Below are 26051 nucleotides of genomic sequence, written 5' to 3' on the forward strand. Positions count from 1 at the left end.
AACAGGGTCAAGTTTCCCAGAAGCCACTTAACCTACCTACCTATGTCTTTGGACTGTGGGAACACAACCATGCCAGAGGAAACCGAGATGAGCATAGCAAGAACATGCAAACTCCATGCAGACAGCACCCCAATAATTGAACCCAGGGCCCCAGTCTTGGAATGTAGCAATGCTAACCATTGTGCCACCCAATCTACTAAATTAAAGAATTATTAAAAGAATTTTCAACTGTTCTTCCTTTCCCTTAATGATAATTTATGCATTTTGACTGTCACCCTTAAGATTTCTATGCTGGTAAGACTACCTAATAACTGAGGACATTAAAGCATGCTGAGTTATCTGATAGAACACTAAAGAGCAGAAGGGGGAGTGTGATAGAGAATTCATTGTTACACTACATGAATGCAGCTATCAGATGCTATGTGTCTATAGGTAATGTAGGATGCAAAAAACTACAGTTTTGTACTTTTTCTAATTATAACTTTTTAAATTTTTTGTATCACATTCAGTATCTTTCGGTCACTTCATTCCATTTTTAAAACTTTGCAAGACCAGTTATCACAAAGAACACTTGGATGTTATTGGGCACAAGCATAACCTGGGCAGCTTTTCTTTACTTTTTTCTTTTTTGCCCAATGTTGTGACTACCTGTGTGCTATAATAATAATAATAATTGCTTACACTTATATAGCGCTTTTCTGGACACTCCACTCAAAGCGCTTTACAGGTAAGGGGGACTCCCCTCCACCACCACCAATGTGCAGCCCCACCTGGATGATGCGACGACAGCCATAGTGCGCCAGAACGCTCACCACACATCAGTTATCAGTGGGGAAGAGAGCAGAGTAAAGAAGCCAATTCATAGATGGGGATTATGGTAAGGGCCAATGGGAAATATTGCCAGGACGCCGGGGTTACACCCCTACTCTTTTTGAGAAACGCCCTGGGATTTTTAATGACCACAGAGAGTCAGGACCTCGGTTTTACGTCTCATCTGAAGGACGGCATCTGTTTACAGTATAGTGTCCCCATCACTATACTGGGGCATTTGGACCCACGTGGACCACAGGGTGAGCACCCCCTGCTGGCCCCACTAACACCTCTTCCAGCAGCAACCCTAGTTATTTCCAGGAGGTCTCCCATCCAGGTACTGACCAGGCTCACACCTGCTTAGCATCAGTGGGTTGCCAGTTGTGAGTTGCAGGGTGATATGGCTATGATGTTGTTTGGCAGTTAAAAGGATGTCAACACGCAGTATTTCTGCATAGCTTGTTGCTCATCTTCATAGATTTCTTTGTCAATTAGTTGCACGTAGAAAACTTTGCCAGGTCAGAGCCTTTAGAAAGTATTCAGCCTCCTGAACAACTGCCAGTATTGTTATGATCAGAATGCTTAACACATTTCAAAGATGTATTTACAGGGGCAAAACTATTTTAGTTTGTTTTTCGCCTATTCTTCCTTGCTCTGCCAAGTTATTCATTCTTCTTTTTATATAGTGCTTTTCTGGATACTGCATTCAAAGTACTTTACAGGTAATGGGGACTCCCTTCCACCACCAATGTGTAGCCCCACCTGGATAATGTTACAGCAGCCGAAGAGCACCAGTATGCTCCCCACACATAAGCTATCAGTGGGGAGGAGAACAGAGTGATGAAGCCAATTCAGAGATAGGGATTGTTAGGAGGCCATGACTGGTAAAGGCCAATGGAAAATATAGCCAGGAATGCCCTGGGATTATTTATGACCACAAAGACTCAGAACCTCTGTTTTATGTTTCATCCAAAGGACAGCATCTTTTTTTTTTTTTTACAGTGCAGTGTTTCCATCACTATATTGGGGTGTTAGGACCCACACAGACCGCAGGGTGAGCTCTCCCTGCTAGTCCCACTAACACCTCTGCAAAGAATGCTGCTGCCAGCAGCATGCTTCATGGTATGGATGGGGTTACACAGGTGTTGAGCTGTCTTCTGTTTGTGCCAGGCATTCAGACCAAAGAGTTCACTTTTTGATTAATTGGACCAGAGAATCTTTGGCCACATGGGGTCTGCCTTGTGCCTTCTTGCAAACTCCAGGCGTATTATAAACTCCTAGCTTCCATCTGTGCCATAGATGCTAAATCTGTGGAGTGCTACAGAATATGTTAACCTTGGACAGATCCACCAGTCTCTGCCACGGATCTCTCTAATTCTATTAGGGTGGTCATTGAGTCCCTGGTTATTTCTCTGAACAAAGTCCTTCTTAACTGCCCAGTTTGTCAGGACCCCTACTTTAGGAAGTCTGGATGGCCCATATTCTTTCCACTTCCTAAAGATGGACTTGACTGTGCTCTAATTTCTATGTACTGTATACTGTATTTTCCCCTACAATGTTCTTTTGCAGACTTACATTTAGAGATAATATCTCTTAATGGGTTTTTACAGAGGATTACAATATCCCATTTAAAATGGTGGATTTTCTCATGGGAGCAATATTGCAAGTCAGTTGTATTGTAATACATTTTAAAAATGTTGGATGTACTAAAGCTTCTAATTTATTGGTTCTCTACAAGACTGCCCCTAATCTATCTGGATTCCAAAGTCTCTCCTCTGCATCAACCCTCCTCCTTATAATCAATCACAGTATGCTAAAATCTCTTGTAAATCTTGGAATATAATTTCTAAGTGGATGCTGCACATTGGTGGTGTCCAGAAAAGCGCTATATAAGTGTAAGTAATTATTATTAATTTACACACGTGTACAGTACTGAATGACCCAGGTCAATGTATTGTCGCTTATCATGATCACTATTTTCTAGCTGTACTGCACATGTTCTAATTGAACAGGAAACTGGTGCCTACAGTATGTGTATACTGTATGTGCTGTGCACACAAAATGAAACATCTGTAAAATAATATACTACAAAAACGAACACATACAGTATATATTTACTATAGCATAAATGGATTTCATTTTAATTATGAGACATGCAATTTCAAATGTTAAGAGAAATAAAATGGCTTCAATCGAAGAAAGGTCTGGATTTTTTTCTTGTCTCTCTTTTGGCCTATTTACAGTATTTGACATGTACAATAATTAAACTAAGAATCAACAAGTTATTAACATCTAAAGGTTTGGCATCATCGTGCTGTCTGAGAGGACCAGAGATATTCCTCAGGGCAAGTCATGGTGAGATGGAAAGATAAGTCCTGAGTTATAGAACTTCATCAAATTTTGAGGCGCCCCATCTAGATGGTGATCTGAGGAGTTAGAAACACCCTTCTTTTGATTCTGATTATACATCAATAAAGTATTCAGCATATTATTTCTTACAATACTGGCTGCATGTTCTTTTAGTTCTGCTGCATCTCAATGAGTTCTTAATTTTCAATGAATGTAAAAATTCAGGTACAGTAAAGATACCTGCAGCATTTAAACCCACCAGCAGTTTTATGCTCCTCCATTTGGACCTGCATTCAAAATGTTTAAGAGCTAATCTTAAGCGTTTAAACAGTTTAAAATCTGTCTGTTAATGGTAATAGAATCACTAACAAAAAGGAACAATCAGGGCAGACAGTGTTCAAACTGGCCTTTCAATTAACATACATTGGTGTGGACTTTGACCACCATACAAAATAGGGACCAATAATGTTAAAATGTTTATGCATATTTGTATGGAGAATATGTGCCCTCTATAACAAAAATGATTTACTCATATTACATCTGTTCTACAAATACAGCTGCTGAAAATACTTTTTGGACAAAATACTTGATAACACCGTGTTCTGATCCTCAGATATTTTTGGTTCAAATTGCTGCGGACGTCGATATTCCCTTTTTAGGTTGTGTGGACTAACAAATGGCTTTGAAGCTTTCATACTTGCTGCACAAGAATCTACATATAAATATGTCACTGACAAATTGTCTTCACTAGCTAAAACAGTGGCCATCCTGTTACTTATTCACCTCAGTGAAACAAAGTCAAGGCAACACTGAACTACAGTAGTGGCCAAAGCTATTTGTCTGTGATTGATTAAAAAAACAGGAAGAAAGGAGAAAGGGGGGAAAAAGAAGAGAAGCTCTTTTCAGTCCCTCGATATATGGATACAATGCAAAACAAAGATTTTTTATTTTTTCTTACTTCACAAGGATTTACTCCCATGAGAAAAGGGGGCATTACATCATCTCATCTGACTGTGCCTTTGTGTGGGTCAGACAAAGACGGGAGCAGTGCCGATGGAGAAGAAAACAGTCTTTTCACAGCCAGATCCCTCACGTCAGCAGAGCCCAGAATCCCTCTAAGAAACCTCATCTCCCACATTGTAGGGAAAAAAAATATCAAATATTTGTCTGGTTCAACCGATAGTGATAAAACAGCTTGCTTCACCATAAAAGAACAAACACAGTGGGTTGGTAGTATTTTTAATGTACTGGGCTAACCTCTGAGCATCATCCACCAGGAAGCTCTGAGACTTCCCAAATCAAAGAACAACTTAGGTAGGCTGATATGTTAGTTTGGATATGGTAAATGGTAGATTACTTGTCTCAATCTCAAATCGCAGCACGTTGCCAATCTGGTCAGGGGACGCATTCAGTTTGGCTCCTATGCTCCTCATTTACAGTATCTCACTGCTCCACAACCGGTCCTACCAAGCTGACCCGATGATGCGAACGGAATGTTGCTGAAGATTAATCCCAGACCCCTAGCGCTATAAAACGGCTCAGTCACAGGCCGAGGAAGAAATGGAGGCAGATGTTTGAGCTCTTCGGCTCGTTATTTCAAACTGGCGAGTAGATTTTTTACAGAGAAAGTTCACGTCATCCATTCAATAACTCTCCCTTGCCGGATCGCCAGTTACATTTTTGAATTCTTTGTTGACACTTCTTAAATCACATTTACGTTTCCACAGGTTCACAGAACCGTCTGTAATAAGAAAACATATGTGCAATAGTTTTAGGAGTCTTACGTCTGCACCCCAGTGTATCTTTTCTCACTTAAATGGCATCATTTCCTATTATTTTTGGACACGTTCCATGCTCTGAGGGGCGATGGCGGATCAATTTACACATATGCAAATTAGACCCTTTCTAAAACAGCCCTTGGAAACCATCTTGTCAACTTCTGCCCTCTGACAGCACACCACTTTCGTTTGCCAAATGCAGAGTTGAAGTGACACATCATAATCCCTCTCTATCCTTCAAGACATGTTTCCAAGAGATATCTGGACAGAGACTGCCTGTACAAAGCGATCATGCAAATTGGGATAGAAAAATAAGAAAGTAAGACCTCAGTTGTATATTTGTTTGAAGAATCAGTCTTACTCTTTGGTCTTATCTGTAAAAAAGAACTTACGTGTATCAGGCGTGTAGTATGGAGTATAATTGTACTATCCAAGTTAACTTAAATCGCACAGCAAAACCAATTCTGAAAATACTCACTGTAAATTTGAAATTCATTTTCTTCTCTTTTTATACCATCACTTTGTGTCCCCCTAGTTTGGATTCAGCTCACAGCAAATCAGTCATATCAGCTCACAAACAATACATTATCATAGGAGGATATACACAGTCTATAGCTACAGAACATGCAAAGTCAGGGTTGCATGCCTAAGATATCCTGACTCCCCTAAAGGTTACCACCCCAAATGGCATTCTGTCACTTCTGTCATATCTAGACTACAGGTCTTTACCTGTGGAGAAATATCTTCTGACAAGACTTTAAATGTAAAGAACTGGAGGAGTAAAGGGGGATATCAATGATGCATTTTAAGTTCTTTTCCCAGTATTGGGAAAAATCGGCCTTTAATTATTCATTTCAATATAACTAAATATAAGATACTATTATTAGATTAGATTTTCTTTGAAATATATAACACAGGATATAACAAAATATAAAAAAAGTGATCACACACTCCCAGGAATGTTAACTACATTACATCATGTACATTACATATACAATATAGCCACAAGGCACTGTACAGTATATACAGTAAATGTAACATTACATTAAACTGAAATTAGACGTTGTCCCCTAAACCTTTCACTTGAAGCCTCCCATAGCTGGCATACATACTTGCTGGAGCCATGGACTCACGGATATTTCTGGAGTGTTTTTTAGACGAACAGGCTTCTCCCAAAAAAATGACACTTACCAGTTTCCTGAGGTTGGGGCTGGAGGGTTCAGGGGTGATAGTGGGCAGATATTCACAAGGCATCACATAGATCTTCCAAGTCGCTGGGCAGCCGCCGGGCTTCTCTGCTGCATAACACCGCCAGAGTGTCTGGAACAGACAATATACTGCATCATATATCATATAACAAAACATAAGTAATATAACTTATAATATGTCCATATTAGAATATTAAAAAAGAGAGCTAAAATGACTAAGGAAACACCACAGAATGCCCAGTTCAAAACAGTGTCACAGCTGCATTGAATGTAATGGGAAATATATAGATTTTTAGTTCTGAATGTACTACAGCACCTTGCTCCTCGGTTGGCATTAATTTAACATGGTCAGCTGCCCTCATGAAAGACTTATTAATCAATGCATTTGCTATCCGACTAAGGTAAAGTGTTCTGAGACTGTACAGAAGTGTGGCTTACTGCACTTATCTGTGTGACAGCAAAAGAGGACCACTATTTTACAAGGGAAAGAAAGGTGTCTTGTAGTTCACAAGACAGCAGATATTGGCCATACACACATGAACAGCAAGCAACAATAAGAAAAATACAAAACAAAAGCACTAATTTTACACATTGAATTGCTTAAATTAAATATGAGAAATAAATTACCAACATATAAATCATTGCTCACCTAAAACAGCTTTTTAAATCAATGTATATTTGCTCTTACATACAATAGATTGAAATCCCAAATAAAGGGAGGAACATGCAGTATTTCTTCAGAGATATTTCCTCCATATTATACTGCAGGTATGATGCTCAAGTACTGAAGCCAAGAAATTCTCAGCCAAATTCTAATCTTCTACTTTTTACGGGGACATACAGACACCCTCCAATGCATCATGGGATCAATGTCTGTTCCCTATTTAGATCAGGGTCTTGATTTAATATGGAATAAAACGATTATTACATACTGTAACAAATGTGTTGTCACATTTTGTCGAGGTGCGTTTATGTCGCAGTAAGAATTAAAAACTGGGGATTCCACAAAGTTCCTAAACAAGTAGAACCACTGGTTTAGCATTTAAGGGTGGGTGGCACACCTAGTGTTGTGCTGGTGCACTGGGCTAGTATATGTGAGGAGTTTGTATGGTCTGCGCGGGTTTGCGTAGGTTTCCTCCAGGTGCTCCAATTTCCTCCCGCAGTCCCAAAATATCATAGCGGCTTCCAGGAAAATTGGCCTTAGTTGTGAGTACATACCTGTGCATGTCTGTGAGTGCCCTGCAATATACTGACATCCCATCCACAGTGTCCCCTGCATTACACTTTGCTTTCTGGGTTAGGCTCCAGCTCCCCCACAGCCCAGAACTGGAATAATTAGTGCATTTCTAAATTCTAAAATTTCTCATTCAGATTGCAGCAACTCTGATTCACTCTGTTTGTAATACTTCCCAAGTGGCAAGCACTCACTAAAGCATTTCCTTGATGTGTAGTATTTAAGCATTAAGGACATTTCATTTTAGTCGCTGCTGACAAACGAAAAGGTCAGAAAGCATTTTTATATCAGCTCAAAAAAATAAAAAAACTGCTTTATATAGCACCTTTAAATGGGACTTTTCAAAGATCTGTACAGAAAGCAACAATACACAATGAGAGAAGAAAGCAGAATTACACAATTACGGAGTATATTCTCGTACGATACTGTGTTGGAAAACAGTAGAAAAGCAAAGGGGCAGACACCTCTAAAGTATAAAGTTTTTAATCTTAATTTGAAAGAGCTCAGGAAAGGTGACTGTCTGATATCCATAGGGATAGATTTCAAGAGCTTTGGGACATACAGTACTGTAGCAGGAGATGGCCCTGTCACCTCTGGGATACAGACAGGCTTGGGGGAAAGACAGGGGATCAGAATAGTCAAACAAAGGCTGCGAGGTGTGGAGTAGGAGGATAGTAAGTCAGACAGGTGCTTAGAGAGAGAGAGAGAGAAGACCATTGATCCCGAAGGGAAATTACGGACCAAGCCATGTAGAGCATTATAGGTGATCATGAGGTCACGAAACCTGCTAGAAAGCTAATGCAAGGACTCCAGGACAAGAGTAATTAAAGACCTGGTCAGGATTCTAGCAGCCAAATTCTGGACATACTGACGTTTGTTCAATGTGGATGTACTGTAGGAACCCCCGCAAGTAGGGCGTTACAGTAGTCAAGAGTCTTCTAGAGAAGATGAAAGTGTTGACCAGCAACAGTAAGAGACAACATAGGACATAGTCTGGCAATATTTCTGTTGGAAGAATGCTTTTACAATATTTTACACGTGGGTCAAATGTCAGGCCTGGATTATCTCACCCAGGTTGTTCTTTTTAGTTCAATTTAGAAGTTCAAGTACATTGTCAACTGCCGATACAGGGTTACTGTAGATGATGGGAGGTGCCAAGAAGCATGACTTCAGTCTTGTCGCAGTTTAAATAAAAGGAAAATGTTGAGTCATCCATGTCAAAGATGCAATTAGACAGCAGAGCCACACTTCAGTGTCAGGTTTAATACGGATGTAGATTTCTGTATCAGTGTAGAAATTTGTTTCATTTACATTCAAGCAAATGTAGCAGTTACAATTCTTTGTTAGTAGTAGTAATCACAATACCCTTACATATCAGGTAATTAGAGCAAGGTAGTTTGCAGCTTCACCATTTATTTAAAAAGCACATACTCTTGAATCTGGTTGTCCTATTTATAATTAAAACATAAGACCATAAAAAAAGATAATAGTAAGAATATGCCATTCAGTGCTTTTTGTCCTACAGACTACATTTAGGTATTTTAGAGCATCAAGACTACAGGTGACACTGTCCACCATCTTTGCCCTGTATGTAATCCATTCCATTAATGATGAAGATATACTGTAAAGCACCTTTTCTGTAAAATACATATCAAACATTAAAACAAAACAAGTACAATAAAAACTGAAGATAAAAAGTAAAATGTATAATATGCAATGGATATCATAAACCATTTAAGAATACTGGTCTAAATATATTTTGAGTTGCATTTGGCTTCTGGCTACTACATGGCTTGTAGTGTTTATGCAAGCTAGAGGGAATGAGAGGATGTAGCTAAGGATGCAATTCATCACATAAAAAAAACAACATTTTCTAGCATTGGTGTGAAATTAGCTTGTAATACATTCCCAGACTATAAAAAATCATGAAGTTGAATTCCAGGTGGAAATAGCAGCTGCATGTTTTGGAGATGGCCAACTTAAAAGGCTTTGCAGTTACAGCCAGTGTGCCACTAGAGGCCAATATGCTGTTGCCAAACCTAATTCGCATGTTTTATCACTCTACCTGGATTAGTGAAGCAGCAGCAGGAATCTGTCGGTTGAAATGCTTCTGGCGTTGCTTCTGTTGAACTTTGAGGGCAAATCCGGAGCCCAGAATACCCTGAAATCAAACATTTGCAGAATGTTATTTGGAGAAGAACTCCACATCAGTAAAAACACTGAATTCTGGAGGGGATCACCACACAACTAATTTTATCCCTTTCCAGGCTTTTTGCTTAATGTATACTTTGCGCAGTGAGAGGAAACAAGACATACCGTAGCATAGACTACACAAACTTTTCTGTTGAAAATACATGAATGTTGATAATAAAAATTGGTTGTACTGCAGCGTTATCCATTTCTCCACTTATGCCATTTCATGAGATCTCGGGACCTAAGCAAGGCTGGGGCTGATCAGTACTGGTCAGGGAGTCTCTAAGGAAAAACAAATTGTTGTATGTACTGTTGGTGGACCAGTAGGTGGCACACTTCACTACGGACTTGCATTGCTAATTAGTAAGTAAGTAAGGTGATATGGAGCACTGTGCTGTCATGTGGAGGTGCCCTCCTTCAAATGAGACTTTAAACCAAAGTTCGGACTGCTTGGTCATTATACAGTACATTTCACAGCACCACTCAAGAGTTAGGGTGTACGCCGCAGTGTCCTGGCTACATTCTACTTTGGCCTCACTAATGTTAAAAAAAATGTCCGTGTTTATTATTAATTTCCTGTGATTCCTTTTTTTTATTTTGCAATTGATGATGTGACTAGAAAGCTTTTTGGTTGATAATCCTAAATTTCAACAACTCTCCCAAACAAGATTTGGCAGAATGATACCACCATGATGAATCAATAGAAGAGCTTATTGAGCACCACATTTCTTAACAGCAGAGGTGCTAGGTTCAGTCTTTAGTTTCTTTTGGTTTTCCTTCGGTTTAAGGGAGATTTAAAAGTTCAGCTGCAGAATCCAGAATTGGGCTGAATAAGGTTGTGACCATCCCTACATAACTGTATCACAAACTTTGCTTGGGAACATGCAATCATATGGTCACCCTACTTTAACAGATTTGCATACAGAAGCATTAATAGTAATGAGACAGGAGTGTAGTCTAGGTTCATTAAGATATGGAAGTATCTGGGAAGCAGAAAAGCTCCTTCCTGTTAAATGAATGAAATTAATGATGGGCTGGAGGGGAGAAGATTAGTTTCTGATCTAATCCAGATCATAATCACCCTGTACTCTGAGCTCCAGCAATACAGTACATTTTAATTGCAAATTTAGACTGTGAAAAAAGTCTAGACTGTTCTCACAGAGGCATGGGCAGAACAGCAATCTCTCGGTCGCCATTTGTCTTTACATTTGGGATAGTGATCAGTCTCTTCCTCTGAGGGAAAACCCAACTAGTATCACCTTGCCTGTAACTACCTTAGTCCCCCAAATGCAAAATGTCTCAGTGGTCCTTATAACAGTGCAACCCTAAGGTCATTAAGCAGATTTGCAAGTGGCGAAAAGTGTAATTACTGCAGGGAGCGCGAAGAAGGAGATTGCGAATACACTGAAACAAGAGGCTATCGTCTTTCCAATCCATGTCTGTGGCACTTTGTCTCCATATCCAATTGTAGTCACTGTGACCTGGAAAGAAAAGTAAAAGCATATCACACATTAGAAGTTTTTATGAAACATACAGTGCTGTCAAAACTTTTTTTTTTTTGCTTTCCAGTCAAGTAATTTCCACTTATGACAATGAGATTAATAAGAACGATAAGCACAATGTAATATGTATGTTATTTCAGGGTATTTTCATACATACTGTACTGTATGTTTGACCATAAACAAAAAAAACTTCATGCACAACTCAGATTTCAGGTGATCTGAGTACTGCGACATTCACTTTAAATAAAAAAAAACGTATCAAAAGTACCCAAGTGCTTCAAAGAGCAACCAGCTACTGGCTTTTATAATTACTTCATGAACTTTGTGACAAACCAAGCTCAGCAAAACACTTTGTATGATCAATTGAGTTGCCTTGCTGTAGCCATTTTGGGTTTGTTGGTTATTCTCTGGGTGATCCGATTTCCATTCTTATACCTTCAGCGTGCACAATGTTCATATGCTCTATTTACACAGAAATGTACCTAAAGTGAAATAAATAGTAGTGCTAACTATTGCAAAACAATCAGGTTTATTATATTAATTGGAATTACCCTGCTTCAGACCTACAGTACGTTTCCAACATATGTGGAGATACAGTATACTGTATGTATCTGAAATGGGTGGAGAACAGCAATTTCTGTTTAGTCATTTTAATTTCACCAGTATGCAATATATTGAGTTCTAATAATACCACTAACAGTATTAAACACACGGAACACAATGTAAACATGTTGTATCCCCCCAAGCAGAGAACTAAACAATGAGTTCAAGGTGGCCAAACGTGCACATGGGAACTTGGTTTTCCATTGACCACCTACTGGGAGGTTTGCCTTTTAACTTAGGGGTGACAGCTACAGTACATGATGTTCCATCTTTGTCAGGAGAAAAGGCAATTTAATCCTTATCTTCAAATCTGCTGAGTAAAAGGCATCTAACATAAGGAAAGAATAGCCAGGCATTGTACCCCAGACCTTCACCACCTGAGGCCACATTCTACTGTACGTGTGTGGTGTAAATGAACCAAGTTATTATCATCACTCTTGAACGCACTCTTCCTCACCACACAAATTCATCTCCTTGGGGCTTTAATAATGACAGTGTGGACTGATGGAAGAACAGACATAGTTGTGAAATGCAAGAAACCGTTTTTTTTCCTTTTTTTTTTACCGTAATGTGGTGTGCACAAAAGATGGTTAGGATCCAGATCAAACATCCCTCCTTAATGACCCTCCATCTGCTTTGATTGTGTACTTCAAGAGGAGGACTATGATTCATTCTGTTGGCTTGCGACGGGTGCAGCTGTGTAGTGCACCTGCAGCCGCAGTCAAAAACAAGTTGACAGGAGCCTGAAAGGAAACAGCCTCTCTCCCATCAGACTTCCTTCTCTACATAGCTAATTGATTTCTGTAAACATACCAGCAAGCCAAAGCAACTGGCATGTTTTACAGGCTCATATGAAACTGACAGATGCCTGGCCCCTATGTTTTTTTTTTTCTGCATAATTCCAAAACACAAGCTTATTTGTATTTCATTTTGTGGGATTTAAAATAAAAAAAACACATAACCCCCAAATAACCTTGTTTTCTTTTGGGCATTATAAGACCATTGCATCTCAAATTAAAGGACTTATTAATGATTACCAAGGGATATGGAAATATTTAACCTAAAGAAGGATTTACAATTGGACTGAAATGTCTTCTTTAGGGATTTTTTTAAAAGCATTTACTTCAGTTTTTCAGGATAACCTGGAGCAATCTACGTTTTCAGGTGTCTTCATGTTTACAAGTCACCCCCTCTGTGTGTGTGTGGGGTGGGGGGAGAACTGTTACTATTGTCATCCCAAAAACCCAAGTCCAAGAGACTGATCTCTGAAATGTCTGGAGAGAGTAGTGAAGTGACATATTGGAAAAGAACAGCCGGGAGATTCTTGATGCTTGCATATAGAGAAAAGTGAGTGGACAATGCAATACTCGCTTCATAAACATCTTGATAAAGCAAAGTCATCTGATGGAATCGCATTGATTGTTTTTCCTTGCCTGTAACATGATTCAACCACTCTTAGTGGTACAGAAACCTCGCAAGGAATTCCGAATTAAAAGCGGGACTTGATTAGACGGGGTTTAGATCTTTTCAGCAAACACCACAACAGATTGATGTACAGCATGCTGTCCAATACATTGATTGGACCGCAGGGCTGTCTTGTCCCATTTACTGTACATTTTGTACATTGATGATTGCAAAAGCAAATATGTAAATAGATGTCTTATTAAATTTGCTGACTATGCAGCCCTTGTTAACTATTTAATGAACTCAGCTCAGCATCATGAGCCCATTCTAAATGATTTCACAGAACAGTGCAATAAGTTTGGAGTAAAATGTTTGAAAACACCCTCAGGAAAACTCTTTTCCTAAGGAAGCTTAGCTCTTCAATAAAAATCTTTTATTGAAAGTGTCTTAATGTACTGGTAACATCACTACTGCAAATTGCAAGTAGTAGAGGAAAACATTGAAAATAAAGTACTGTCCCCAGATTGTCGTGGTAAATTAGTCCAACCTAGATGCACTCTACAAGCAACGGATTCTATGGAGGACTAACATCATTATGGAGTCCGTGCCACACCTGTAATTTGTACTACTCCCATTGAGAGGGATGATGCCTCTGTGTCCCAAGTAGTAAGCTAGCAACAGCAATGCAAGCAATGGCATAAGGCAGGGTACACACTGGATGGGATGCCAGTCCGTCATGGGGCACAAAAAAACTTGCGCACACTCACACCAAGGCCAATTTTCCAGGAACCAAATTAACCTGCCAGGAAAAAAAGGGTATTTTTATCCCATCTGCAATTTCACTTTAGAATGCTGTGAAATAATCGTCTTTTATTTTCTTTGTCCTGAGGTCTTTGTTGGTGAGGGTGGTTGTTGTGTGACTGTGTTGAACTCTGCCGTAAGACAAATTTCCCCTAGTATTTTGGAATTTTATAACATCCGATAGCTGAGACTCCAAGTGATGCACGCAATGTGCTGGGCATCAGGTTTCAAATCCTGATGCATGCCCAATTCGTCACTAAAACTCCCCATCCATGAATAGACATCCCAAGTCATATCTACTGTATTAAAATACTTCAATTCCATTTTGGAAAGGAGAAATTAAATGTCAACTGCTGTATCTACATAGATGGTGGTTTCAAAATAGAATCTTGGCCTGTATTCTTTTTTTCACATTCTCAAAATCTATCCCATTTAATTAGTAGAGGAAACAACTTTAATGGGACTAATTTAATATTTTATGCTGACATGAGCAAAGGAGATAAAGGACAGTGTCAAACCCTCAGAGAGGGAGGGAGAGACTATAACAAGGAAGATTGAATCTTTTGTAAGCTCAGCATTGGCACTCCCTGTGCAAACAGGAAAATTAATAACATTAAAAGTCACTCTGGGGCACATGAATCATTGAAACTCCTTGAAGGACCCTTATGATTGTTGTGCTCTCAGACACAACTTCCCTTTTGGCACAAAATACACAATAACACTCCTGTTATCACTCCCAAAACCCATTTGTTTTGAGCTTCTTACTGTGAGGTTGATCTCAGCGCTCCTCAATTTTGTGCAACAGTATCTGGCCCAAGATCTGCTGTTATTATTCTACATTCAATACAGACTCGGTCACTTTTTAGGCCCACATAAACAAAACCAGGGGGTTTTCTGCATTTTTTTCTGTTAACTAGTTCAGGATCCTCAAGTAGTACAAAATAAATCCATTCCTCCATTCATGTTCTAACCTTCTTCAAATTCAGGGTCTCAGAGGAGTCAGAGTCTATCCTGGTAAGCAATGGGCACAAGACTGGATAGATCCTGGACATGACGTCAGCCCATCACAGTGCACACACAGACACAGAAACAAACATGGACACTCACACCAGGGCCATTTTTTCCCAGAAGCCAATTAACCTACAGTATATTTATTGTTTGGACTGTGGGAGGAAACTAGGACACCCAGAGGAAATTGTGGAAGAAAAAGTCATAGAACAAAAGGTGCAAAGGACCGATTTATCACTGGGGGCAGTTTATTTTATCTTGATTGCAATCAATGGGTGAACATGCAAACTCCACACACACAGCACCTCAGGTCCAGAATTGAACCCAGGACACCAGTTCTGTGAGGCAGCAATGCTACTGTACAGTAAATCAATTTATATATATATATATCTTTCACAAAAACATTAATCTAACAACATTGAACCAGCAGCCAATCTTTTTTAATACGAAGGAGAAGCTACATGAGTTCCGGAATTTCAGGACAGGGACCTGTGGTGATCCATCCGATGTGGTTCAACGCTTGGTACCACAGCTCTAAAATAAAAACAGGAGAGAAAGCTGACTTACCACTCCCCACCACAAGGCATCGGCATAGCTCGCAAAACCTGTTTTGCCCTCCTCATCCACAGCATCCTTTTCCGCCAAATACACAAAGTAGGATGAGAAAATAAGTCCCAGGAAACCTATGTAGAGGGTAGTTATCAGTTCCTAAAAAGAGAAGTGGAAGGCATTTAAAAAGTAAAAGAAAAATATCTAGTATTACAAACCGAAAATGCATTAGTGTTGGAACCTGTTATACTTTTATTCTGTAATTATTTTAGGAGGTTCTGTACAATTTTGTTTTCACTTTGAAAGTATAAGAGGTTTGAGTTAAACAATGTCAGAAAATCCCAATTTAAAGCATGATTTCATGTTGTAACTCAAAGTGTAACTCAAAGTCCATGTAGGGCGAATAATTTTGATAGCCACTGTACAGTATATAAATTATAAATTGCAATTTAATTGAATTTTTAGTTTGTAAATCTGAAGCTGAACCCCTACCTTCATACTAAATTCAAGCTAAGATAATCCTGTAATTAAATTTAAATATAATTAACATTTATTATTCTTTCTTTTAGTCTGCCTAGTAATGGCTTCTTAAAAGGAAAGAAATGTTTCTCCTTGTGTACTCTTTGTAATCTTTAGGGAAATTAGCAGGAAGGAGGTTAAAAATGAATTAGACACTAGCGTTTCATTTGAAGTTGGCTTGAAATAAATTCAGCAAATGTTCTGAAGATCAAAATAAAAGTTGACTTTTCTGACTGCTGCATCCTATAAAGAAATTTCAATTAGAGCCTCCTGGAAAACGCAGAAAAAGCTCTAGACTCTTAAATTTGAATGTACCCTACAGGCAGTGTGCAATTGGATCTCCCCAAGACACTTTTGAAGTTGTAAACCATACAGTTTCATGCAGTAACATTAGCAGCTACAGCAACATAGAGCAATTTCCTTTCTCAGATTTCAAGAACTCTTGCCATCTTTTTTTTAAAATGACAGCAAAATAATATTAATAGCTTGTTTTCTTTCAACAAATTGAGTTTCAGATTCACAGTTGTTCTTTCAAACAAAACCAGTCCATGTCCTGCACTTTCTGGCTCAAGAATCGACATGGGTTAACAAATTGGGGAAGAAAATGAGGTAAAACAAAACAGGTGAAGTGAACCAATTTATCACCATTGGCATTTCACCTATGGCAGTGTATTTCCTTCTTGTCTAATGATATGGATGTCAGAAATGTTGCCTCAGTGCACCTAGATCCTGATTCTGAACTGAGGCTCCAGTTTACTTTCACCTCCAAAAGACATTATGGTTCAGTTATTGTCTCTGAATTGTCCCCGTGTGTGCTCTGCAATGGCACCATCCTGTCCAGGACACAAATCACTACAGCAAAATAATTGTCACCAAATGTGTAGGGTAGCACTGCATAATGGATGGATGGATTTATTTTAATCAACTTTAATAATGTCACATACTGTAAGTGGTGAGGTAGTACAAATATAAATGCCAGGAATTACTTGTTCTAATTCAAGTACTTTATGATTTGGACAATTAAAACCTAAAAAAAAATCAACAACGCATTTCCTACAGTATATTAAGTATTACAGTACCTTAGGGGTATAGCTTTTAGCTTCCAGAGAATTTGTATTGTGATACCACTACACTGTAAACTCGACTTTCCTGCCACTGCTGATTATATTAATGTCGTAAGAGTCACAGAAATCTGAGTGAAAACTGTTATGAGTCGTGCGATTGCACCCAAGCCCCACAAAACAGCACTTACTGCCAAACCACCATGTCTCTCTTTAGAAAAATCAAGGACAGCAAAATCCTTTGAACCATTTCCTGTTGTCAAGCCCAGCTGTGGGATCGCAAGAAGATAGCTGGCTCACAACTTCCTCACCGCAGGCTCTGTGCCCTCAGACGTTTTCTGCAGGCACCTGAATATTTTAGTGCTCATCACTTCTCCCTCTTCCTATTGTGCACCTACCAGTTAAATTAATGATTGTACTTTCTCTCATCTTCCAGTCAAAACTGTCATATAACCATTTGCTTTGCATTTGTTATCTACGGCACTCCACAGCTAGGCACCTCCACAAGTACTGTTGCTATGCTCTTCTGTACTTCATGTTATGAAATTTGCAATCCAGTTCTTAACCAATTACTTACTCTGCACCTACTTTTATCAACTTTCTATATCTATAGTAGTGTATTATGTGGCATTTTTGCAAGCAACTCCTGCAATGGTATCTCCATTTTTTCCTTCACTTCATGTCTACTGCACATAAGGCACAATGTAACAAACTCTTCAAATAAAGGTTGATACATTTGTAGTTTTTATAACTGAAGCCCTCATAAATGGCATCGAAAATAATGTGTGTTCCACTGTGTGGCATTAAAAAGCATTGACTTACACATTCAGAAGGATAGCAGAGTCTAACACTCAGGACCTGACCTCCAACTGCATTAAATATCACTGCACAAAAACAAATTGTACTGAAAAGGCCAACATTCATGACTTTATAAACATTATGTGGAATTAATTATGCTGCTAAGCACTTCGCTGATGCATCCTATATTCCCATGTCACTAAAGGCCTGTGGTGTTGATTCAGAGATACAGTAGTAATGCACAAAATCCGTCCGAAAGATTTCGTTTTTGTTCTATGAAAGTGTTAAGACTAATGACGTTATAAATGAGAAAAGCACAAAAACCCAAATAAATGGCACCCATCCACTGCTAAAAATTAAACAGAAACATAACTAACAATATGGGAGATGCCACATAAAATGTTTTTATTTTTACATTTCTGATCATTATCATTGTTGACTTGCTTTAGAGCTACAGCATTGTGTAGAGGAACATGTTGCATAATTGGATACTGGCTGAAGTTTTAGAAGCACAGAGATTATCTGAAAAGAAATATAAATATATAGATATAGAGTAAGAGAGATACAGTACATAGATTTGGTTATGGGAAGATGATTTTGGCTGCATCGCATGTGGCTTGTTTTTGTTTATCTTTAGTTCTGTAGGTTGTGGAAGGGCTTGGTAAACAGTGTTCTTAGAATTACCTGCCGATGAATGAAAACAACAGATCCCAGAAGCCTCCAGGTGCCCCCCTGACGATCCACATGCAGCATGCGAAGAATTTGCAGAAAGCGAATACCCCTGAAAAAACAGTGACACTGTTGTAACACAGTGACACGCATGTATCAGGGCCTGACAGCACAATATTTTTCCATTCCATTCATAAGTTCAATATGCATCATCTCTCCGGAAATTAATATAACCGCCCCTTATAAAATACTCTGGTTAGCTGCTGTAAATAATTTAGAGATTATAATAGTCACTGTAAAGAACTAGTATAGGTTACTTTGGGGGTTTCGAAGCACCCCCAAGAAAATCAGTGGTGAATGTACTGTATGTTTAAATTAGGATTTATTTTCATACAGATCTATTACCACCACATCACCCCTTAAACATTGTCCTTGATGTGCCACTGTTCAAATACTATAGTATGTGTCCCACGATTAAAATGTAGCGTCTATCTGTATGTTTTAAATAGGAAAACTAAAAACTTTTGCCCCAGACACATTCTAGATTATTGGCAGATTTAAAGCACAGTTTTACATCTCTTGTGGCATGGGGTCCTCTACTCATTTTTCATACTCAGCTCTTCTGTTTGAATCCCATCACTAGAGAACAGCCCAAGAGAACTGAAATCAAACCAGAAACCTCTTCCTAAATCCCAAACAGTATCTCGCCACCTCAGGCTGGAGCTCTGGCCCACTGACAGACTGTAATCACATTTTTGTTGCTTTCACATCTCCACATTCACCGTTTTATTAAAAGCTTTATTCAAATAGCATAATGATTAATGACAAACCCATTACTGTTTAGCCAGATCCTCTTACAATTAGAAGAGCTCTGATATTACTGAACAAAATAACTGCAACCAACAGGCTGGGTAACAGATTGAAAAATATCTGCTTGACCTTTACTACACCTTGTATAGCAGGTTCATTCTTTAACAAAACAGGATACCTGCCGTTCATGTCATTTGAGCTTTTTTGTGTGCTTTTATAAAGAATTTCAAATGTCTAAAACTACACGACATCAGCCTTGAAATTATTAGACCTCCAGGTCTGTCAGACCAACTGTACACTGGCAAGCATCAGATAAAATTCTATATTCATGCCATTAGGAAGTGTAGGATATGGAAACACGAGCTTGCCAAGGAATTGTAAAGTACCACCTTTCTAAAAAAAACCTGATAATAAAGTTAAGCATATTTAACAAAAGAAAAAGATGTCAGAAGCAAAAAGTACGCTTCCGATGCTGAATGGATGAGGAGTCTCCTGACTTACAGCTTACAGTATCTGTATCTGCATGACTGACATTATATTCCTTTGTACAGGAAAACATCTTTATGAATGTGAGCTTGATCCTGGCATGTCTCATTTTCTGCACAATCATGGCAAGCTGATGCATGAATTCATCAAGACCTTGACTTATCCACATTCGATTTTTACAATGAATTAAAACACCTCAGCACACGTTTAGTAGCCCGTTTCTTTTTATGAGTCATTTTCTTCTTTCTTCAGCTGGCTAGACTAAAGTCAATCATCAATCACTCAAGGCCATGTTAAAATTCAGACAGTCATATTTAGAGCTTCAAGTGTTCCAGAAAATATGGCATAACAAGATCAAAGGAAATTAACATATAATGAAGAAAAAATTTAAAATACTTTTTCAACAGCGTATTAAAGAAGTGAGCATGAAGGTATTTCTGCTGGTCTGTGTAATCCATTTAATTGTGTTTGTTGAGTTCCTTTACACTGATTATATTTCCACCATGCCATAATACAACTTTTTTTTTAACAGAGCATGGATCACATTTACTGCAGAAAGGGAGACCTGAAATAAAGGCAGACCTGAAAGGTGCATATTGATATTTCCTTCACTTATGCATCTGCAAAACTAATAATAAAATAATGTGTTCTGGTCTATAAATGACAGCGTAAGTGAATAGGGATTTTTTGGTATTATACATTATTGTATTGGATTAAGACAGTCTAATTTAGTATTATCTGGAAAATGTTACATTCCCAAATCCAGTTATGTCTTCCATGGTAACAAGGAGGGTACCAGGAAGGGTACACTTAAGACATATCCTTATCTCATCTTTATTAACATACTGAAATAATTAAATAAAGCTTGTTCATGATTTCTCGGGGCAGTGGCTAGCATAGTTGTCTCTCTTTTTTTAAGAAAAGGTAAGTCACATGAGTTGCCAGGAGATGTGACTGAGCTTGCAAACGTGAACTGTGGCACATGGCATTTGTTTAAAAGAAACAATCATGACATTAGGTAGTTCAGGTGGGTAGCTGCGTCAGCTCCACAGCCGAAATGTTGTGTTTTCTTACTTCTCTTTTCACCATGGAATAAACCTATTACTTGTTCCTTCATGACATTAATTTATATTTAATCATCAGCTTTCAGATAAAGAATTAGCAACAGAAGGTTGCCACGGTGTGCAACAGGTTGAAAAAAATATTGCATGAAAGAGGTTTTGGTTTTTCCTCTAGGTTATTTTTACTTCGGTATTTGATATGGTTTGTCAAAATCAAATACTGTAGTGGATTGATTGTATCCCGAAATAACTTTAATTTGAAAAAGGTTCAGTTCAAACAAAATTGTAACTACAGCCTAAAACAGAGCTATTGTGAGGAGCAACGGGTCACCTGTGATTAGTGATGCCATACATCAAGAGCAGGACTGACACCATACATGGACAGATTCATAGTTATTTACTATTATATTAATATAGATGTAAAACAAATGTGACACTTCCCTCCAGCTGACCACCTCATCTCAGAAAGACATGCAAGGTCATACTGAAGTATGGGCTCGGGTAACTAAGGGGCATATGTAAGCCATATGTAATGCACTGTAATGAAATCGTAAGGCCAGCCCTAAGAATACAGAAAGGGGATATGTTCAGCATGGATCTCTGACTTCTTTAAGACAGTCATACAGTGTCTTAAATTATTGGTTTCAATTAATCATTTTATCCAATTTATTTCTACCTACTGACCTCACATACAGCTGCAGACAGAAAAATTGTTGTGTCTTACTTTATCTGAAATTAGGTTTAATGTATTATTACTAAGCACCTTAAATTAGTTTTTAAAATACACATTTGTACAGTACAGTATATAAAATGGCTTCTCACCATATTTAGCTCTTATATATTCACCATATTTAGCCCCTTAATACAAGGGTATTATAACATACTAGGTAGATGAACCTCTGGTATGATTTTTTCCATATTACTTCAGGGCAGTTATTGAATTACAGTATGTGCAATCAGCCTTTATAATGTGGCTGCTATTAGCTTGCAAAGTGGCCTCAAGGCAAGAAAAAACGCATCGAACAGCTGCACAAAGAATGCAGGAATAAACAGTACCCCTTAACCTATTGATGTAAGTAGGTTAGCTTTGTGGTTACAGTATTCAAATGGTATTCATCTGTCTGTAGATTAGGCTTTCATGTTACAGAATAAACGTTAATTTTTAGACTATAATGCGAGTGGCTTCAGAATTAATAGAATATAAATTCAATTTCCTTGCTCTTGATTGAATTGATTGGGATTTTTCTTGCAGTTGTTTAATTTAAATAAATTCTAGGCCTGCTACTTTGACAAAGTCAGCGTTAGCTTAGAAAAAGAAATCGCAAAAACTACGCTTTCATGAAACCAGTATCTGCACAAAAGGCACGCGCACTCCAAAGATAAGACACAATGAAGTCACTTTTAATCCGCAGCACATACCTTATGGCAGAAGTTGCAAAAACCTGGCCATTGGACCCCACACTCAGCACAATAACTGAAGCGATAACCACAATCAAATCTGCGAAACAAAAAAACAAGCACAGATGAAAAAAGGAAAACTTCAGGCACATACATCTACAGACTTTGCATGGCCTGAAGCTAGCTACCATTTTATCCCTATACTGTATATAAGCAAGATAAAATGTTTTGTCTGTCCACATTAACTGTGTACATAAGGACCTGCCAGTCACAACACATCATTAGGGTTGACAACAATGTTCTCCAAATCCCACCAATGACTGTACTGTATTGCACAGAACACTGATTTTCTATTTATATTGTACATGCAGTACTGCAAATCTCTGGAGGATCTCACCCTCTTTCTCTGCATGCAGAATGTACACTTAACAGGTCAAAATGAAGATACAGATAACAGGAAACAGTGTTTGGCATCTGCTTGCATTACTCAGAAACAAAACTGACAGTTGAAAAGTGGTTAGTTGAGCATGGGCCCTTGCAGATGACCTGAAGTCAGGAACCCTTGCTGTTGCTGTCACGAATAACAGACCTCTCCGGACTGAGAACTTATACAGTAGGTGAATCACTGCATGAAGATTGAAGAAGACGCCACAGAGCATGGCAGTAGTGTTTCACTAGCACCTACAGTAGCACTTCATGCTCAGACTGTCATACTAGATTTGTGATATACACATCTCGATATTTCATCCATCAAACTGTTTTATCCAAAACAGGGTTGTGGGGCAGCCAATGCCTATCCCAGCAAGCATTGGGAACGTGCAAGATACACCCTGGAAGGGACCCTAGTCCATCGCAGGGCACACACAGACATGCACACTCACACCAGGGCCAATTTTCCCAGAAGCCAATTAACCTACCAGTACTCTATATCTTTGGATTGTGGGAGGAAATGGGAGAAAACCAGAAGGGAACTCATGCAAACACAGGGAGGACATACAAACTCCACACAGACAGCACCCCAGAAATGGAACCCAGGGCCCCAGTTTTGAAAAGCAACAATGTTAGCTACTGCGCCACCCCATCTCTATATTGTGTGTTACAACAACCTTAAATGTCTTTAATTTACTCCATAACAACCGTGCAAGAAAAAAAAAAGCCTATCTTACCAATAATAGAAATTGGCTTTCTGGCAAAGCGAAGTCTGCCTTTGATGCCAACATATTTACTTCTGCATCCTGCTGACCACAGACGGACCACATATTCTGAACCAAAAAACACCACCAGAACTATTTCCTGCAAAAAAAAAGAAAGAAAACAGATCTTTTATTAGTCCATCTGGTTTCAAGGTAAAAAGATAAAACCAGGTATACATCTGGAAATGGACGACCATTTTATCATCTAGTAAGAGCATGAAGCTCGGGATGGTGCAGTTTCAAAGACTAGCTGTGCCACTAGCTGATAATAGCCAAGAGGTCCCACTGACTATTGCTTAACAGGCAGCAATAGGGCTGGAAACAGTGGGAAACCAGAGCAGGCTAAAGTCAGATGCTGCTGATTAAGTTTTAGGGAGATCGGAAGCTTCATTAAACATTGAGGTAGTCCACAGCCTTGCTTTTTGCACTGAGACTGCAATAAAACAGAAATATAGTGTGGAGGACATCTGTACTTTTAGAATCTCTACAAATGTGTCACAGGAGTTGTATCCACAAGTCAGGATGAATGGCCATTGGTTATTCCAAACTAGTGGGTAAAAGGGAAGAAAAAATTGATTATTAATTAAATAATATGCAATTTGCATACAGTAGATGAGTGCTACTGGAATGAGGTGGCCTTTCAAAACTGCTAACCGTAAGAATACAACGGATAATCTCAAATAGCTCATTTTTGAGTTTCATGTTGATAGCAATAAAAACTCTATATCAGATAGACGCAATCTATTTCATTTGAAAACGTAGTTCTTAAGGGAGGAACTTAGGTAAGTTAAAACCCAAAAGTCATGTCCGAAACTTGTCAATTTAAAACAGCCGCAGTTTACTGCATGTTCCTCAATTATCTCAACAAGGGTTCATATTTATAAAAAAAATAGAATGTACTTTCAGATAATTAAATTTTCTTTGGAATTCTAGCTAACTACTGTAGATGTGAAATGTACCATGTATGTAAATGTCTGTAAAAGTATTTCAATATACTGCACCATACTTGTATATCGCCCCAGCAGCCCAATTGCATCTGTATTTTTACAGAGAAGGTGAATAAGGTTATCTAATATAGCTTTCACTGACCTGTGTAAGTGTCAAGGCTTGAAAGGGAGTTGCTGAAAAACTTTACTAAGGAACCAGCATATCACAGACACTTGATAATGGATGAAACGTTAGAGAGGAAAAGACTCTTGTTAGTGGGAAGAATGAGAAGGAGTGTTGCACTAACATTTATGAGAGAAATGGTTTATTTTCATTGACTGTAAATTAATATCTTAAAATGTAATGTAGGTTTAGGGCCTTCTGTAAAAGTCTATTTAAAATGATTTGAAAAATGGCATATCCTGGCAGATTTTTGTTTGACTTATACTGTATGACAATTTTTCACTTAATGGTCCAGAAGAACAAGTTTGATTAAACTACATTGCTAACGTACCTTATAATGAAACAGTTTACCCATCTCTGAGCCAACTCTGGAGGGCAATGTTTTTTTTTTAATTAAAATGTTATGAAACCTGTTTCTCGGAAAAAAAACTGTTCTATACAGAACATAAAAACAATAACCTTTACAAAGCTCCTTTCCAAACCCATCTTGAATAATAAAAAATACAATAAAAGTAAACTAAAAATAACCAACAGCATATAGGTTTTTACAAAATGACCGTAGGCAATCAGAAGTAGACCTTGGTAAAAGGGTAAGTTTAAAGTTTAGATTTGAGGAGAGTTACGGAACATACTGTATACAGTACTGTAAAGAACCTTGCTAAAAGTCTTCCTTCCTTTGTTGGCAAACATGTAACCACCAATCTTAGGTGACTTTCAAGACTTTCAAAAAGTTTCAATCTGTGATTCAATGTCCCATTTAAATTAATTGTTTAATAAATTACTTATTCTTGACTTCATATGCCAGGTGGTTAAACACCCTTAAAAATGAACTTCTGCTTTTCTGACAGTCATGCATCTCATCCAACACCTACAGAGTCTTTATAGAGAAATGTGCTGCCCCATACCGTAAGTGACACAGTGAACAAACCTACGTGGGTGGTCTCCTGTTCTTACTTGCTGTAACATTCTGATCTTTGGTCCAGAATAGGGGAAGGTGCTAAGCCAGGGTTTCCGAAATCTGATTCTCAGGAACTTATGCACTGTTTGTGTTAGTGGCTGATGCAGAGTGTTGTACTGTATACTGTCCCTTGCAATCCCTTTCAATACAAATTTATAGTATGGGTATAGTACATATAGTAGAAAAAAATTCAAAGTTTTAACATTTAGATTTCTGAGTTTAACTCCAACTGTGAAACTGTGCAGAACAGGGCGTCCTCAAAAACTAAGTATCTGGAAGAGAAGGGCACAAGTAAGGCAGGTTAACGAGGGGCCTACGGCAACTCTATATTGCCTGACATTATATAGTGTTTTGTTTCAATCAATGGCAAAAAATCCCAATTAAACACATCATGACTTCATATTTTAACAATAAAATGCAGAAGTCCAAGGCGGAGGAGAACACTTTTGATAGACTGTATTTTTGGATTTAGTGGCTGACCGAGTTTAGAGTTGACATATTTGAGCATTTCATTGGTTTAACTTTTGTAATGCCACCAGGGGCAGGGTC

The 26051-nt window shown here is 38.4% G+C and overlaps 1 protein-coding gene across 1 annotated transcript in view; it reads right to left on the reverse strand.

The window, feature by feature from the left end:
* kcnq1.2 (potassium voltage-gated channel, KQT-like subfamily, member 1.2) overlaps positions 1-26051 on the reverse strand; it is a 286806-nt gene that overhangs the window by 229140 nt on the left and 31615 nt on the right. Inside the window, exons 3-9 of the mRNA XM_088646719.1 lie at positions 23408-23534; positions 22263-22341; positions 18502-18598; positions 15458-15598; positions 10943-11053; positions 9445-9540; positions 6129-6257 (exon numbers count right to left, since the gene is read on the reverse strand). Of these exons, the coding sequence (XP_088502845.1) occupies positions 6129-6257; positions 9445-9540; positions 10943-11053; positions 15458-15598; positions 18502-18598; positions 22263-22341; positions 23408-23534 (780 nt within the window). The remainder of the gene's footprint in view (positions 1-6128; positions 6258-9444; positions 9541-10942; positions 11054-15457; positions 15599-18501; positions 18599-22262; positions 22342-23407; positions 23535-26051) is intronic.

The sequence above is a fragment of the Lepisosteus platostomus genome, chromosome 9 (assembly GCF_059453375.1).
Source record: "Lepisosteus platostomus isolate fLepPlt1 chromosome 9, fLepPlt1.hap1, whole genome shotgun sequence".
Lineage (NCBI taxonomy): Eukaryota > Metazoa > Chordata > Actinopteri > Semionotiformes > Lepisosteidae > Lepisosteus > Lepisosteus platostomus.